Below are 17,093 nucleotides of genomic sequence, written 5' to 3' on the forward strand. Positions count from 1 at the left end.
TATCCTATTTTATACCCAGTGCAATTGTAAAATGACAAAAGAACTACTTACAAATGACAACAGTGCTTTCATGAATTAAAATGCTATCGTGGAGAAATGCAATTTGTTGTTTGGAAACTAAATACGGGTTATGTAATACTGATCTTTTGATTCGGAGACTTGAAGTAAAGCTTGAAATTGTTTAAAACATACTTATCTTTAAACACTTATAATTAAATATCAACTAATTATGAAAGCTTAAAGATCAGTACATTGTAAATAACTTCAAATTTAGTATTACAAAACCAGTTTATATATATCATATATATATACATTTATATATATATAATATATATATATATATATATATATATATATATATATATATATAAATATTAGCTCAGAAACTACTATTGAAACCTTTTTCAAACTTTCCTAAAGCCAAAGAGGCCGTTTATATAAACGCAAAACCTAATCGTTTCTTAACTACTGTAGACCTCTCAGTGTTAAACTGTCCCTTGGCCGAGATTTGTCGAAAAATTGACATCCACTGACGGATTGTTTTTATGTCAATTCTAGTTTTACGTTTATAAAATGTTACCCTGACCATTTTTAACAGTTCGGTGTGACAAGAGTTCAAACGTTACCAATTGAGTTTTAATTGCCAAAATAACACTTAACATTTAAGGAAAATAAACAATGAAAACTATTTCTACGTATTTTCATAGCCTGTGGTGTATAGAGAGACAATTCCATGTTCCATTCTTTCTTATAAATTACTATTTTCAGTGTTTAGATATATATGTCAAAATATATACAAAATAGGTGCATCCACGTTGATATCACATTTGAAGCAATTGGTTCTCTGACCTATCTGTTTATCACTAACGCATTTTTCCTTTACGTTCTTAATTTTTTATCATAAAAACCTGACCTCCCTCCTTTTCACCTGATCTCTCCCAGCAAACGTTAGTTACCACGAGCAACCACCACTGACATGGTGACAGTTACGCCTCAGCTGCTCATAAATAGCAAGCAAGCCAAACTCACCACTGCAGGAAGGGTTAATGAACTGAACCAATACAAGAAGAAGACCCAGCACTTCCCAGATGGCTGTAACATAAACAAGCTGCAAAACCTTAACAAAGCGTCCTTTCAAAATGGACTTCGTTTAACACTCCTGGTAAAGTGATGGTTCGGCTACTGGTCTGGCGGCGATCATCTGGTGTTTGCCACCGTGCCCTCCCACTCCAAATTAAGTATCTCGCGTGGCTCCGGTAACAAGGCTGTTGATGTTATCAAACCGCCCCACTTCTTCTTTTACCGTCATCTGGTTGATGTCAGGCTACATCTCGCACAAGCAAACACCTCTTGAATCAGAGGGGTACATTCATATAAACCCAGTTGCTCTTAAGTTACTTCCTATAGGTAATGACACCACTACGCACACAAACGAAGACAGAACTACATATGATTTTCTGCATCGAAGGCCACGTTAACTGAGCCTTGTGTTTCTTTCCCCGCACTGTTTTTGCTCTTTGTACTGGAACGCAGACTCGCAGTCCCTTCTTCGCTTGTTTCGTCTAGTTTGCAAATCTCGAGGTCTTTGCCCTCTTTAGCGATGCTTGTCTCACTGTTGGTTCTGGAGTCTGATTTGCCCAAGAGAGATCTCATCCACGCGTAGAACTGTAGACTACGTTTATGCACCGTGTCCTTTGGTACTTTCGAGATTGCCTGTGTGCCTTTTAACGGACAAGGAAAATGAAATAAAAATTACTAGTAGGAACTGGAATCTGTCTCTAAAATATTCTTCCTGACGAATTTGTTTAATTTTTCAGTGGTATTCTAGTGATGTTATGCGATTAATACTAAAATACACAGTTTTCTCAAAGGCTGTGCATAGCTGATTTACCTTTCAATAATCGTAATTGGAAATGAAGTGAAGTAGGTGAGTTTACCATAAGGCCATGGCAGGAATCTCAATTGTTATCTTGTTGACAAGTTGATCAAGGTTACTTTGAAGCCAAATAAAATGATTCAGAACCGTAAGAAATCTAGTTTTTAAAAATGGAGAAATCATGTAACTCCTTTTTTCAGTATTCAAACTGATATGATAAGGGCTTATAATTACCAAAAATCAACGTGGCCACGTTTGCCATAACAATCGTTGTCAATATCCCAATAGCTCCGTAAAGGCAATAGCTGACAAGGTACAAAGGAAACACCTCTGATCTGAAATACATTTGAAAAGAAAATATTATTATCACCAGAGAGAGAGAGAGATGAACTTTTCGATCATAGATCTCCGTGAAGAAAGAAAACATACAATAATCATATTCATTCGTCTCTTTGTCTTCAAGAAACTTACGCAAATCTAACTTGAGCATTACAACCAGCGTTTGGCAACACTGCTGCCTATGGACAGCAATCTCTCTCTCTCTCACACACACAAACACAAAAGCGGCCAGCATCGGTCGGGAATTGAGAATCGTCCAAGTTCAGAATAAATTAAGATTAAGTGATTTCCCAGGTGGCATAACGACAGAGGGCCTCATCTGCATTCTTTTGCCAAAGGCCAATGGACCGTCCCAAATGGTTAATCTTACTCCTTGCCTTCTCGCTTTAGGCCGAGCTCTAAGATTAAACCTTTATCAGCTCTATTATGTCGTTGTTTTCTGTCTGGAGAGATAGATAGATAATTTCATTGACTACAGGCCATAGCAAGATGGTATACACATTATCATTTGGTCCAAAATAAAGGAAGTTCAAATACTGAGAGCTATACGACACACACACACAATTCTCAAGCAATTCTAATACGAGTTGTTGTGAAATATGAACGAAAATAATATTTTAACTATGGTGCCCATGAACAAAATACACCTACGAATGAACAATAGTACAGAGACAATAACCCCGCTCTTTGTACCATTGTTTTATGTACAAAAGTACAATACACGCCATCATCAGTTCTACCTAACATTAGGCTATTTACAGTGGTGACGCGCGGGATTAGAGGACCCACGCCCACGGACCATTCAATTGCCTTCTGCCGCATAGGAAGAACAAAAGACAATCGAGGCCAGCGGAAAGCACAGGAGATAGGCGAGAACCGAAAATGGGTCAGAAAAGAAGAACTGCGCTAAAAAAAATTTCCCTGTCTTTCTGTACATTAAAATATCAAACGCAACTTCGCAAAGGATTTCAGCGAATTCTCGTAGTAGCCCTCAATAACGAAATCCTCAGGGCCCCAGAGACAACTGAAATGTAGCGAGGGTGAATGCTAATTGTGGCTTTCACAAAATTTACATAACGACATCAGCAAACTTCAATAGATATTTTTTAGTTTTCCGCTGAAATCTACCTAAGAATGAATAACAAATTGTAATATATGTTTCACTTTAACAAAATACTGAAGGTTTACGTGCATATTCAAATCATATACAATTGAGTTTAGCGCAGCACATTGTAAATCATAAGCATTAGTACAGAGTTTATAATGTTGAGAGAGAGAGAGAGAGAGAGAGAGAGAGAGAGAGAGAGAGAGAGAGAGAGAGAGAGAGAGAGAGAGAGAGAGATCGCGCGTCCTCAACAAATTTTCTTCCAGTCTCTCTGATTCGTTCAAAATGTTCTAGAAAGCTCAAGTCTAAGGAACCGCAAATCCCATTATGTAAAATGAATAAGTTATAAAAGTTTATAATTGTAAATAACTTTCTTTTTGGTTATGTATAACTTTACTACGTAAATCTACTCTTATGTATCTCAAGATTGTAAGCCTTTAAATAAAAAAAAAAAATACGATACTTACTCGGGGCTACTACCGCCATCTGTCGTGGAGCTCATGAAAGTGGAAGTGATGAATGGAGTCGTTCCTTCTGTCACATTGGCAGCTAGAGTGGTTTGGGGACATCCATCAGTGGACAGGGGCAGCTTCTCAGCCGGAGGAGCGTATAACATGCTGCCCATGACCATCCACAGATCGAGAATCAGGGCAAGGAGCGTGCCGATTATCGCGCTCTGAAATGACGATCCTCCGCAATGTTGGAGAGAACAGCGCATAAGCAGCTTCCAGTTTGAATTGTCAAATCTTTATTTTTTTGTGAATGTGTAGTAATTTAGGATGTTATTGATTTAACATATTTTGTTAAAGTGGATTGTTATGAAAACTTTTTTGTTCTTTTTACGATGGGTCTTCATGCTCAATTTTTCTTTATTTAAATTCAATCATGACCAGTGCTTGTGGTGAGGAGATTATGTTTTGATATATAAGATATTTCAGGGTGAATAATCTGTACTTTTATATCTATGAATAGTCTGCGATACCAAGAATTAATTTCTTACATGTAAGGGTAACTTAATAATGGTAAATAATGTTATTGTAGAAGAACTATCAAGTAACTTTAGTGATTTTTAATTGATTAAGTTTCCAGAGTTATTTTGATGACATTGACATCAATAAGCCACTTCAGTAAAAATGGGTGGCTTCAAAAAGGGTGGAAATGCAACGATCACTTCCATATTCATTCTCTACATGGTTTATGCAACTCGGGAAGAGAGACTCATCAGCAGCACATCGGAACCCTTTCACTATAATGCATCATTCGCATGCATTAAATAAAAATGTTCCTAGTACTAACCATACTACCACTTCATGAACTCTTACGAATACAGTAAAGCTTCATCAAGAGCACGTCAGCATATTGCTCCAATTACCTGAAATATCTCGTACATTAGTGTAAAATAATGCCACATTGAAAAATTGAAAAAGAACGAGATTTCAAGGTAGAGAAAGGTTCTGACCTTTGCTTTCACCCAGGGAAAGGCTACGGCCAGCAAGATGAGACCTGTAACAGGTCCGCTAATGGCCCCCAGGAGGGAGTAGGTCATTTGGAAGAGCCCTCCCATGTTGCCTGCCGTCAAGCCGAGTATGGTGGCAATCACTCCTATTACGGAGGCTGAAATGACGAGAAGGGCAATAAATATACAGGCCTACTTTATTGCCTACTGGAGATGAGGTGGATAAATCGGCCTACACGATCAGACATGGACACAGAGAAACGCACGGACAAGAAAAACAAACACACAGATAGAATTAGGTATCTTTTTGTTTGTGACTTCCATTTTTTTAAGTCATTTTTCATAGAAATAAGTTGCTTGTGACGTCACAGTGACGTCACTAGAAAACGGTTCTGTAACTAACACAACTGGTGTATTATTATTCTTAACGAGAATACGTTCTACTATCATCATAATACTGGTACTAATAATGATAATAGTATATCAAGCAAGACTCACAAATGAAGACCGTTGCCATCTTCTCCTGCTGAGGTGAGAACTTGGAGAATCGATCGAGGCCACTCAGCAAGTCCTCCCAGACCAAGGCTGCCATGGCATTCAGGACGGAAGAAACGGTGCTGATCGAAATGGACGAAACGAGGCGAAAATTAGCTCAGCTGTCTTCTTCTGTTGTCTAAAGGAAGGTTAATAAAGTATGATACAGATATAAGTAATTAATGATGATTTAGTATGAACTGAAACAAAAAGAAACTCGGCAATATTTAAGACAAAAGTGGGGCTTACTTCATTAATTTGGAATGAGACGAAGCCAAAAGAAAATTCGTTCACTGTGATTCTTTTCGAGTTATGGTTTTTGAATATTTCATTAATAAGGTATGATATTAAAGAAACTCTGGCAAGATGAGTGCATTATGATTTTTTTCATTATCTGCAAAAATTTATTCAGTCTTATGAAAGCAGATGCAGATGTTTTATTTCACTGATTTGGTATCAAGTGAAACACTGACAAGGGAAAGAGATTTGATTTCACAACTGTATAACAGAACACAGTTAATAGGCCTAGGCTTCACATCAACGGCACTTACCTAAGAACTCCGCTATAGATTGCAGCCACGAAGAGTCCCGGAATTCCTTGCAAATATCCCAGTTTATCGATCACGAAGTAAATTATGATCTCCATGAAAAATAAGAAAGAGAAATACATATTTGTCTGAATTTAACAAAGCTATTCACATCTGGTTAATATTAGTCTCATTTGATTATGTTTCCGTTAAAAATTTTAATAAGTTGTCAATGCTGTCTTCCACAAGAGAAGAAAAATCACACTTTTCTAGGTAGCTATAACAGACAGTTATTGTGTTGAATGTGGAATTAATAGAATCTAAAAAAACGGGCTGATAAGCGGTAAGTGCTAAGGGGTAACGTGGGGTCTAAGGTTTATGTTGTATGAGCAAATGGTGAATAACTCGCCAGACTGCGCTCCAGTGACTAGATGTATAGAAGGTTGGTTGTAATTAGCAGAGTTGAGCATATGAGATAACAGTATAAATTATAAAAAGGACAAAACCATTTTCTAGTATCTGGTTCATGAATCAGCATTATGAAGGTTCAGAACCCGTTCTAAGCATAATCATACCGAATACTTATACAAATTATAGTCTCACGATCAGATAGCACGAATCAGACTATGTCTTGTGCAACACCAGTACTCATATAGAAGCACAATCTTGGTTTCTTTATTTAACCATTTATTATAAAGAAGAAACTACTGTACAAAACTACATCGAAAAGACGAATTCTTACCTGATCTGTCTTGGTAATGTAGCCCATCGTATAAGGGTCGCAATCAGCGTACACTGAAAATACTACCAAGCCTGAATAGTTGATGAGCGACCATATAGCCACAAGCAGGAAGCATGCTATAGCTATGACGCTGGTTTAGGAGAAATAAAGGTACTTTTAAGCAACTGGTATATTAAATCTAGGCTAAATGATGGGACCTATGAGATCATTCAGCGCTGTAAATAATGCTGAGGATGAGATTTACGATTAAAAATAAATATTTACACGATCATACACATGCACACAGAGTACCGCACTGCAGCAAATCCGTTTACACAAACTTGTTGACAAGTCTTGACTTTACCTCCTAGGGAACCTTATGCTACGCAATTAAGTGTAAGTAAATTGTCTTTTATTCTTTGTTTAATATTTACAAATTAGATTTTTAAGATAATTTTTTTTTAACTATAGGTCATGTATGTATCATACATCTACTGTAGGTTATATGTGATTGCAAGCACAATTACACAACATATGGTACGCCGAGGAATTCTGGCAGACAGAAAGAATATACTCGTAAAATTCTGGATAAAAATGTTTGCATTGTAGTTCATGCATAAATAACGGACACTCATTGCTTAAAATAACAAATGAATCATGTCTGGAGGTGCTGGAAACAGGTCTTTGACTGACAGGTCATAACGAAAATTATCAGCATGTTGTTCTTGAGTGAATAACATTAATATATAAAAATAACTTCTAGACCTACCAAAGGATTATGTCTTTCTTATATGACAGTTCTGTTAGACTCACACGTAAGCTTCCCTGAGGGTAGAAACAGATGCCCATCTCTGGTACTGAGACTGGCCGGCTCCGAAGATACTGAGGGCGTTTTGTATTCCCTGGATTATTGTACTCATAAACGTGTGGCGGATCAGCGGGTCTGAGCTCATGCTGAAAAGCATTATTATTATTATTATTATTATTATTCAGAAGATGAAAACAATTTATTTTGGGAGGGGGTTCCGAAAGGCAAGCGTACTTCACCCGTCAAATTTCGATCACAGCAATGGCTATGAAAAGCAAGCCCATAGAAGCTGATTAGTCAACAGGGCACCAGATGGCAGCAGTTCGTGGGGGTGAATTTGTCTCCATGCAATATTACCACATAAAAACTAATGAAAACACATAGTACCAACCTCTTGTGCTTCTTTCTCAAACTGTTTTATATCTATCTATCTATCTATCTATCTATCTATCTATCTATCTATCTATCTATCTATCTATCTATCTATCAGTGAAATATAACTCAAAACACTTTATATAAACATGAAATAAATACAAAATCCCCTTCCCTCGATCTCAATTTGGTGCTTGAAATCTATCAGTCTATCAGTCGGTCTATTGCTTTTAAACCTTAAAAATATCATTAATCATATTTTGAAACCGTAACGTTTATCATCTTGCTATGTCAGTAATCGTTCTTGAGAATTCATATCAAAACAACTTCAACGGAAAGCATAAAAATAACATCAGTGGTCTACTGACCCTGAGTTTAACTCTGATTAGATGCTAAAATAAAATTTCCCGGAATTTTAAATTATCGGGATCTGTTAAAGTGGATGTCAATGTCAACGATTAACGTATATGGCAAATATGTAAAAAACTGAAATGCCATTGAATTATCTTTGAAAGAAATTCAAAGATAATTCGTATTTAAATGCGATAATTTTTCCGTTAATCTTACTGATAACTGACACTGACAAAGAACTGGTTTTTATCAAGTTATCACGTTAGCACCGAAGCGGTATCGTTGATGAATCAAAACAATGAACGTGCTAGTTGTCGGTTTGTGAATTATTTACAACTATTTTTTCGCTTTACAATAATGCGTTGTAATTAAGGCAATAGTTAAAAAAAAAGGAAATTGTATGTGGAGCATCCGACTACGCTTTCGAAAGCTCAAACATGACTTAAAAAGTTTTAGAATAACTTTAGATCATGAGATTCTGTGAGTCATTAGCTTAAGATTAGACAAGGCAACCAGTGGTCCGATCTTCACTCTTTTTCAGATTTATCTCTCTCTCTCTCTCTCTCTCTCTCTCTCTCTCTCTGTGTGTGTGTGTGTTTGGAAGTTTGGAATGAAGTTTGTCGGTAAAAGAAAGAGAAATTTCTACTTTTTTGTCATTATTTACTGTTTAAGACAAAGGCCACTGAGATGGGCAAATATATTCCCTGTCTCAGCCCAGGCCCGAGGAAAGCAAGAAAAAGGAACAGGAGGAAAGATGGGCGGGACTTTACTAAGAAGGAAGAGATGGACCTGCAAACTCTTAAAGGAAGGAAGGTTGTAAGTCAGGGGAAAACAGACGCAGGGTGAGAATTCCAAAGTTTGGTAGAGGGGAAGAAAGTTTCTTCCGTCTCCTGATTATAACCTTCCAACAGGTCTGGAAGAAAACAAATCAAACCAAAACATGTAATCTCACCATAAACTAATACACAAAGTAATTTCATAATTAATCCTCCCTTTAAGACTAAGGTAATTCTGATTATAATTCTAATTTACGAACTTACACTGGTTAATCCGTATGCCATACTGGCGCCACAGGACCAAAGATCAAAGCAAAGATGGAAAAGAAAACCACTCAAAGAAGTAACTCACCGGAGAGGAGCTGTTTGTTAAAGAGGACATCTCTCGGGAGCCCATGAAAAGCGACATCAAAAGGACATTTGTTAAGGACACTTAACCTCCCTATTGCACTAATGAATCCAACTGGTGTGGACCGAAGTTAAATACTCGGTCTACAGCGTCTGCCTTCAATAGTTTTCGTCGTTTCTTTTGGTAAAAGGTTAGCAGTTTTCTATCGTGTAGAATTTGATATGGCGCATAGGCCTATGTGACGAACTGAATCGATATGTGGTTTTTATTTCGGCGAAATGATTGCTCTATGTAATCGTTATAAAAATTACGTTATTTGCGTCTTTCTATTAAAGCGTTGAATTCGTGTGAGTGACTTGAGTTCTGTTCGTGAAAATGCAAAAAAAAAAAAAGAAAGAAAAAGAAATTCTCAGTATAAAAACGTGTAACGACTTCGCTCTGTTGCTTTGAAATATCAGAGCTCCACTTGGAGCAAAGGTCGCACGGGTTGTGCTTGTAGTTCTTTGTTGTGACAAAACATAAATTCCTCAGGCAATGCGGCAAAGGTTGGGATGAGGAGAAGAAAGTTGCTGAAAATAAAGCACAGGAACTTTGTGAAAATAAAGTACAGGTTGAGATAGACTGTATAACCAAGCGGTCAGCCAGTACATTCCAGTCACGTCTCTGAAATATTTAAAATCAATACATCTGGTAGTTTTTTGCTAGAATAATATGAACAAAATTTCCCTTTTCCCAAGGGATGGCGGGGGCGGGGGAGTTGTTGGGGAGGTGGGGATAGGCCCACGTGTCTCCCCTTTCAAAGCTGTAACATCGATAGCATGAAAGTTATTTAATCCTCATGGCCCAACCGTCCAAAAAATTTAACAGAATTACAATACTTTACTTAAAATATCTCAGAGACAGACTGACAACCAAACAAATGCACTGGCAGACACAATCGATTTGAAGAAGAAGAAGAAGAAGAAGAACCTAGTTTTGTTGTCGATGGAAATGCCAACATTAACTACTAGACGTACTTGGAAAATTCTATTCGGCCGTGTTCCTCGTCGATCTTCCAGGACTCTGTCCCGCCTCCAACCTCGGAGCATCCTTTGATAATCACGGCCAAGATTCCTGCAAGCATGATGAATGCTTGTAACGTGTCCGTGTATACCACTGCTTTCGCGCCGCCCTGTGGTGCACAGAATTACTATGGAGTCACGGATGGTAAGACAAAATTAGTTGAGGTATTGCACCTGGGTGCTACTGGGAGGCGCAATGGATGGTAAAGAAATGTCCGTTGAATTAATGAAGTATACTGTAGGTCTGTAAGAAAATGCCATTGAAGCGTCAAGGTACAGGGTACATTTCTAATACACCTTACGCCTTCCTGTGGTACACTATAGAGTACTGCCAAAGTAAGAGGTGAAAGAAAAATTAGTTGGACAACGTTGCGCCTTGTCATCAAACTGAACATGAGCCTAGGTGTTATTAATTCTGCAGCTCTTAACGTATCAAAATATATTATTATTATTATTATTATTATTATTATTATTATTATTATTATTATTATTATTATTATTATTCACAGTAACACTACAGTATTATGGAACGAGCCAAAAAGGCCGCAGAGTTATATAGCTTGCTTCCCTAGAGCAAAAAAGGAAGCGGAAACCTGCATATTGATATATTACGTATTTGGCTGCTAGAAATACCGGAATAAATGATGCTAAGATAAAAATAAGATTCAGTAACACAAACCGAGAAAGTCTAATGCAAGAAGGAATGGATGAAGTAAAAGTCAAAATTAAAAGAAGATAAGACTGAATGTTTGATTGAAGGGAAAAAAGGGCGATCATAGGAGACTGGGAAATGTTTTGAGGTGCTATAATTAATATATCGAATTCACCGAAAGATCTGGGAGTGATACTAGACAATTTCTATCTTTGAGTAATATACTATTTAAGAAGCGCTAAAGACACTATTCGGTGAATGCTACACCAGGGAGAACTGGTTCAGTGATGCTTACAGAAGAAACTAACACGCAATTGTTATGAGGTTGCATTCTTTTATAAACAATGCACATTTAAAATAATAGTAAAACCAGTAACTAATATGGTTTTACTTTTAATCAGAAGTTTAAAGCAGTCTTACTAATGATCATGACTTATAAAATGGCTTCGGTCTTACCAATAATACATAGGAAAGCGCAGACTAGGCCTAACACAATGACAAAGACAACCAAGCATTTATAGGTCACAAAATCATTAAAATAATACAAAAAAATATTAAAGTGGTCTTACCATTGATGCGTAAACAGTGCAGACGAGGCCTAGGACAATGACGGAGGCGGCTAATGGCATAGGAGTCACAACAGACAAGGCTAAAGAAGGGGCGTAGAGAGCAATGCCTAGGAAAGTGATGTAATGGAAGAGCTGCAGAAGCGTTGCCAGTTTTCTGGGAAAGGGCGACCGCCAGCGCAGCTCCAGAATCTTACGTTGACAAGGAAGAAGAAGAAGAAGAACCAGTTGTGACGTTTGAAAATTTACTTAGGAAATGTTGCTGCATTTTTTCACTTTACTTTCATAATCCCATACGAATTTTTATAAATTGAAATGTTTAAATTTGACAGATACGGACACTATTGAGTCGTCCATTACTATAGCAGAAGTTTTGATAGCAGCTCAAAATCTTGAATGAATTATATAAATTGAAAATTAGTGTTAGTGATTATTAAACTAAGGGTGAAATATTTTCATGCTGTTATTATCATTCTTGAGTAAGGGGAAATAGTTTTGTGTTATTACGTATTATTATTCATGAGTAAGCCAAATTTCTATGGAAAAACGTTTAGTAATCATCAAGGCAATAAAGACATACGAATAAAAGTGATACAGATAAAAAGCATCAAATAACAATGAATATATATCGGTCTAGAATTTTCTATCAAGAAACTGACCCGGACAAATAGGCAAGGTCATCTCCCTGACCTCCAGAGGTCAAATACAGTCAGAGGTCAGCCACCTTAACCAAAGTCAAATATTCTACCTTCAGAAGTTAAAAAAAACTTACCTAATGCCAGATATATTACCTCGAGAGGCCAAATGCTCTTACCTCGTACAAGCTGACGAGTTTCAGAGGGTACAGCACAGGCACTACGAAGATACCCGCCAAGATGGCGCCGATAATGGTTCCAATGCAATTAATCCATAACTGGGATCCATAAAAGTACATTTCGGAAGGATTACCTGGATTAAAGAGATGTCGGGGGTAGTATATTATACGTATACACCATATCATCAACTTATATACACGTGCATTTTATATGTATGTATATTATATACATATATATATGTATACCCATGTATGTCTACATATATATACATATATATGTATATGTATACAACTGTATGTATGCACATATATATGTATATATATTACTTAATATGAAGCCATACATAACCTTTATATTTTATTGAATTAACTTTACCTTGGGAATAACTTATATCCAAGAGGAATTATATATGATAAGTACAGTTACACTGGCTAGGATTCCAACCTATGCCCCTTGAGCTTTGCTACAGGGATAACAGTGACCTATCCATTCATCAGTCAAGAGAGACAGAAGTAGATTTTGAATCTTCTGAACATATTTCTGTCAAAGTCAGGTTCTGAGTACATTTCTTAGTAAATATAGTACCAACAGTGCCACTTATATCATATAGTTGTTTATTTTGTTAAACTTATGATCTGTAGTGATCAATAAGGCTGACACATCGATTAAAACATATCTGCTTTGAATCGTCTGAGATCTGCCTGGGTCAAAATTTGACTGATAAAGTGGACCCCTCCCCCAACAAAATAAAATACTGAGAATGAAAAGGAAAACTGTACCACGAATTCACAAAAAATAAATATCATAAGTAATGGTCACACAAAGAAAAACTTAGAATAAAAAATCAAACTTACTAGCAGTAAAAAAAAACTTTTCTAGAATGCATACGTCAAAACACTTCAAAACGAATGAACCTATATAAAAAAAAAACTCTTGTCAAGACTGGAGGAAAAAACTTACCAAGAATGGGCACAAAAAACTTGCCAAGAATCAAGAGGAAAAACTTTACCGAAAATAAAAAAAGAAGAAGAAAAAACTTACCGAGAATAGACACGGCCGAGACGACCCCAGCGAAGAGGGAGATCGCCACCGGAATGGGAGACATTGTCCTGTTGCCCAACAGGAAGTCTTTGTTGTCCATACCTCGGCTCTTCCACCAATGGTAGATTCCTAAGGAATACATGATCCATTGCAAATGACGTCGTAAGTTCATGAACGCTTAAAGGATACATGCGTATATTACATGAATGAAAGAGAATGCTGTCAAAGCTTCATTCACAAGACTTAGATAGTTTGATAACAGATATATCACAATAAGCGCGATCGTACTAGCTCGCAGTTGTGTGTCAATTAATGTACACTCCTTTGATGCTAATTGGATTCATTCTTTCATACTTCTGAGCAAATTATGGTTTCCCGTAACTATTAATCCCACGAGAGAGAGAGAGAGAGAGAGAGAGAGAGAGAGAGAGAGAGAGAGAGAGAGAGAGAGAGAGAGAGAGATGAGACTATATGACCAGAACTGTTACGAGTACGTCTAATAAACTTTCTCTCGTGAACTGTATCATTCTTTCATCCTCCTCATCTCTAGCTAAGCCAGCTACAGGCTCTGTTCTCTCTCATGAGAGAGAGAGAGAGAGAGAGAGAGAGAGAGAGAGAGAGAGAGAGAGAGAGAGAGAGAGATTTACCGATTCCGAGCGAAATGACCAGGGAAGCAATGAAGACCACATAATCAGCTGCACTGAACGATCTATCGTTTTGTGACATCTCTTCGTTTTTGAAGCCAGTTTCTGAAAAAAAAGTTCTTTTAATGAAAGTGAAGACATTCATTACTTTTGTTTGTATTTAAGACAATATTTTGTGTTAAAGAAATAGGTCATATAACTGACGATGAATTTTAGGTAAAATTGACTGTTATTAATACTACCAGAGCCTATATATTTATTTATAGGCTCTGATACTACTTCAACTTACAAATAATAACAAGCTTAACAAACACCACATAAAGTCCAAATCAGTAATGCATAAATGCAATGTTTGCTTCGTCGGTTCTGAAGGTACGTAACCACAGTATGCTCAGCAACAGGAGAGAAAATGTGAGCTAACAGTCTTATCTAAGGTCATTGCCAGAGACTGAGTCCTCTCATTTGCATGCCAGTTATAAGGAGCAAATCTTCAATCTGAAGAGTTATCAAAGGCGTGTACTACTATAAAGAGACCTTGTAACCGCAGTGTATACATATGCTGTGTTGTTGGTGATCTGTTAAATTGTATATTTCTGTTAATTCAAATTTTTATCGTTTTCATAGTTTATGGATATTAGCATTCATAAAAAAAATCTTTAGTAACCATGCGTCCTACTAGAGCCCCACATTAATTACGCCAATATAGCCTAAAAATAAAAAAAAGATATACGTAAAGTTAATGACACTTGAACAATGGGAGCTTTTAAGAATTTGTGACCATTCTTGAGTTTTTTTTTTTTGGAATTTAGTACGTTATTGCCATAGAGATATGTGCTATTTAAGGATGCTGTGTAGGAAGTGGGTGAACATCTGCAGAAGTGACCATACAAACACCAAAAACGCAATGAGTGTGTCAGGTTCATTTTCAACAAAGCGATTATGCAAGAAACCTCAGGCATGAATTGCTCAGCTACTGCCCTGCAAATGCAAGAAAATTGGAGGATGATGTCATACCGAACCAACGTTTGCCTCTGCATGACAGCGTCACTGTTGATTCAGGTATTTAACTAGTTTGGTTTAGTCTACCCATTACTTATGAAAATTTGGATAAATATATTAACTATAGGCTTATATGAATATTTCTATCAATTAAAGTGCATAAACATATCTTCCGATCGATTCCTAATACACTGGTTAAGAATGATAAGATTGAATTTAGGCCTAGACCTATGTTTGTTAAGACTAACTGCAACAAGAAAATGCTAGTTTACACGAAAGCGAGAGAGAGGTCAAAATTTTATTTGAATTGTTTTCATGTGTATCAGATAGCCAGTAATTTGTTGGGTAAAGGAAGGAGAAGATTATGAGAGAGAGAGAGAGAGAGAGAGAGAGAGAGAGAGAGAGAGAGAGAGAGAGAGAGAGAGAGAGAGAGATTCTCTTGTATATAAATAAGCCTATTATCAGGGGGTTACGAAGGTGTAAAAGACTGTTAATTATATATGTATGTTATATATATATATGTGTGTGTGTGTGTAGAGAGAGAGAGAGAGAGAGAGAGAGAGAGAGAGAGAGAGAGAGAGAGAGAGAGAGAGAGAGAGAGAGAGAGGGGGCGGAATTTACTCCAATTTTTTTCATTCATATGAACAGGACTTTTGTAATTTTTATTGTAAGGAATGACAGATTATATATATATATATATATATATATATATATATATATATATATATATATATATATATATATATATATATATAAGAAGAGAGAGAGAGAGAGAGAGAGAGAGAGAGAGAGAGAGAGAGAGAGAGAGAGGAATATATACAGCCTTTCTGCATATTTCACGAAACGTCTCCTACCTGTAACGGATGAGGGAGAACCAGAGTCCTTGATAGAAAACGAGTCTTTAAGTTATTTAGGAGAATTCATAGCACACATAAGGTTAGGAATAAGTATCCATCTTTAGGTTTAGCTGATGTAGATGGAACAAGTGAGGATTATGTAGACCTGTACAATTTCAAAAAGTTTCGGATTCAACAGTAATACTCGGTTTTTTTTTTCGCGTGCCACGAAGTTATTGTGGAGTGTGGTGGCCTGAGGGGTACCTCGATGTCATGGCAAGTCAGTCCCTCTAGTCTAGACAAAATATTTATAGAATGATGATGCCACTCGATCGCCTGGGGCCTCAAATGTTAAAGGTGTTTTTATGCCTACGATGCCCGTTTTTTCATGGTGGTTTAACTTGGGTAAACACTTTTCTCTCCAGCAAACTTGAAAAAGAAAACTTTCCCCCAGCAGCCTCACTCACCACCAATCACAAGGCCAAAAAACAAGAAAAACTACACAATATTCACTCAAATATCTTCCATCACCAGAAAATCCAAATAAAAAACTGTCAGTCACCAACTGGAAAAAATGAAATCACGCCAACCATTGGGCAAAACAACAGAAAAAAATGCACAGTACAATCACCAAAGAAAAAACTTCACACCACCCACCATAAGGCAAAAGCGAAGCCACGCAGTATACTCACCCGAGAAAAAACTTCACTTACCTCCAATCACGAGGCGAAAACGAGAAAAAACTAGACTATACTCACCAACGAAAAACTTCACTCACCACCTCGGCCAGCGTTAACAACCATACGAGCGCACAGACACTCGACAACTGCCTCTTGAGTCTCTTACACTCTCTTGAGTCTTGACCAGAGTCCGCCCGAGGGCTGAGCCTGAGACATGAGAATCTAATTAATGTCAAACAGACGTTTGCACACAGGAAGTGTGGCTTGTAAAAAGGGGTCGTTGTAATATAATTTGCTCCCTAGATTACAGATGATCTTGCTAATCCTGCTTATCTGTGAGGTGTTTTACTTTATATCCTTGTTTTTCATTTTGTTTTACTGGCATTAGGAAAGATAAGCGTTGCTTTTGTAGAGGAGGCGTTTCAAGACGGTGCAGTCGTTTGAAAATGTGCCTTTTGTAAATGCGTCTACGTTCAGCATTTATTGGCAGTTTCATGTGGGTAAACAGTGCTAAATATATTTGGTTTATATCAAGGGTTTTTGTATTAGATCAAACAACTTTTCATTAAGCGATTTCTTCAAAAT

The 17,093-nt window shown here is 37.0% G+C and overlaps 1 protein-coding gene across 3 annotated transcripts; it reads right to left on the reverse strand.

Annotated features, from left to right (window-relative positions):
* Positions 1-684: 684 nt before the first annotated feature.
* LOC136834275 (sodium-coupled monocarboxylate transporter 1-like) lies at positions 685-16,769 on the reverse strand. 3 transcript variants are annotated; one of them, XM_067096641.1, is made up of 14 exons: positions 16,607-16,769; positions 13,997-14,098; positions 13,350-13,478; positions 12,308-12,441; positions 11,497-11,685; positions 10,231-10,385; positions 7,372-7,512; positions 6,580-6,709; positions 5,862-5,950; positions 5,275-5,393; positions 4,780-4,934; positions 3,788-3,996; positions 2,111-2,211; positions 685-1,721 (listed from the first exon to the last, which is right to left on the reverse strand). In XM_067096641.1, the coding sequence occupies exons 1-14, from the start codon at positions 16,629-16,631 to the stop codon at positions 1,444-1,446; spliced, it is 1,956 nt and encodes a 651-aa protein (XP_066952742.1). In that variant the 5' UTR covers positions 16,632-16,769; the 3' UTR covers positions 685-1,443. The 3 variants fall into 3 exon arrangements, with proteins under 3 accessions (XP_066952742.1, XP_066952743.1, XP_066952744.1); XM_067096642.1 differs by having other exon boundaries at positions 16,587-16,767; XM_067096643.1 differs by lacking the exon at positions 11,497-11,685 and having other exon boundaries at positions 16,607-16,717.
* Between the last annotated feature and the right edge of the window lie 324 nt (positions 16,770-17,093).

This window comes from Macrobrachium rosenbergii, chromosome 53, assembly GCF_040412425.1.
Source record: "Macrobrachium rosenbergii isolate ZJJX-2024 chromosome 53, ASM4041242v1, whole genome shotgun sequence".
NCBI lineage: Eukaryota > Metazoa > Arthropoda > Malacostraca > Decapoda > Palaemonidae > Macrobrachium > Macrobrachium rosenbergii.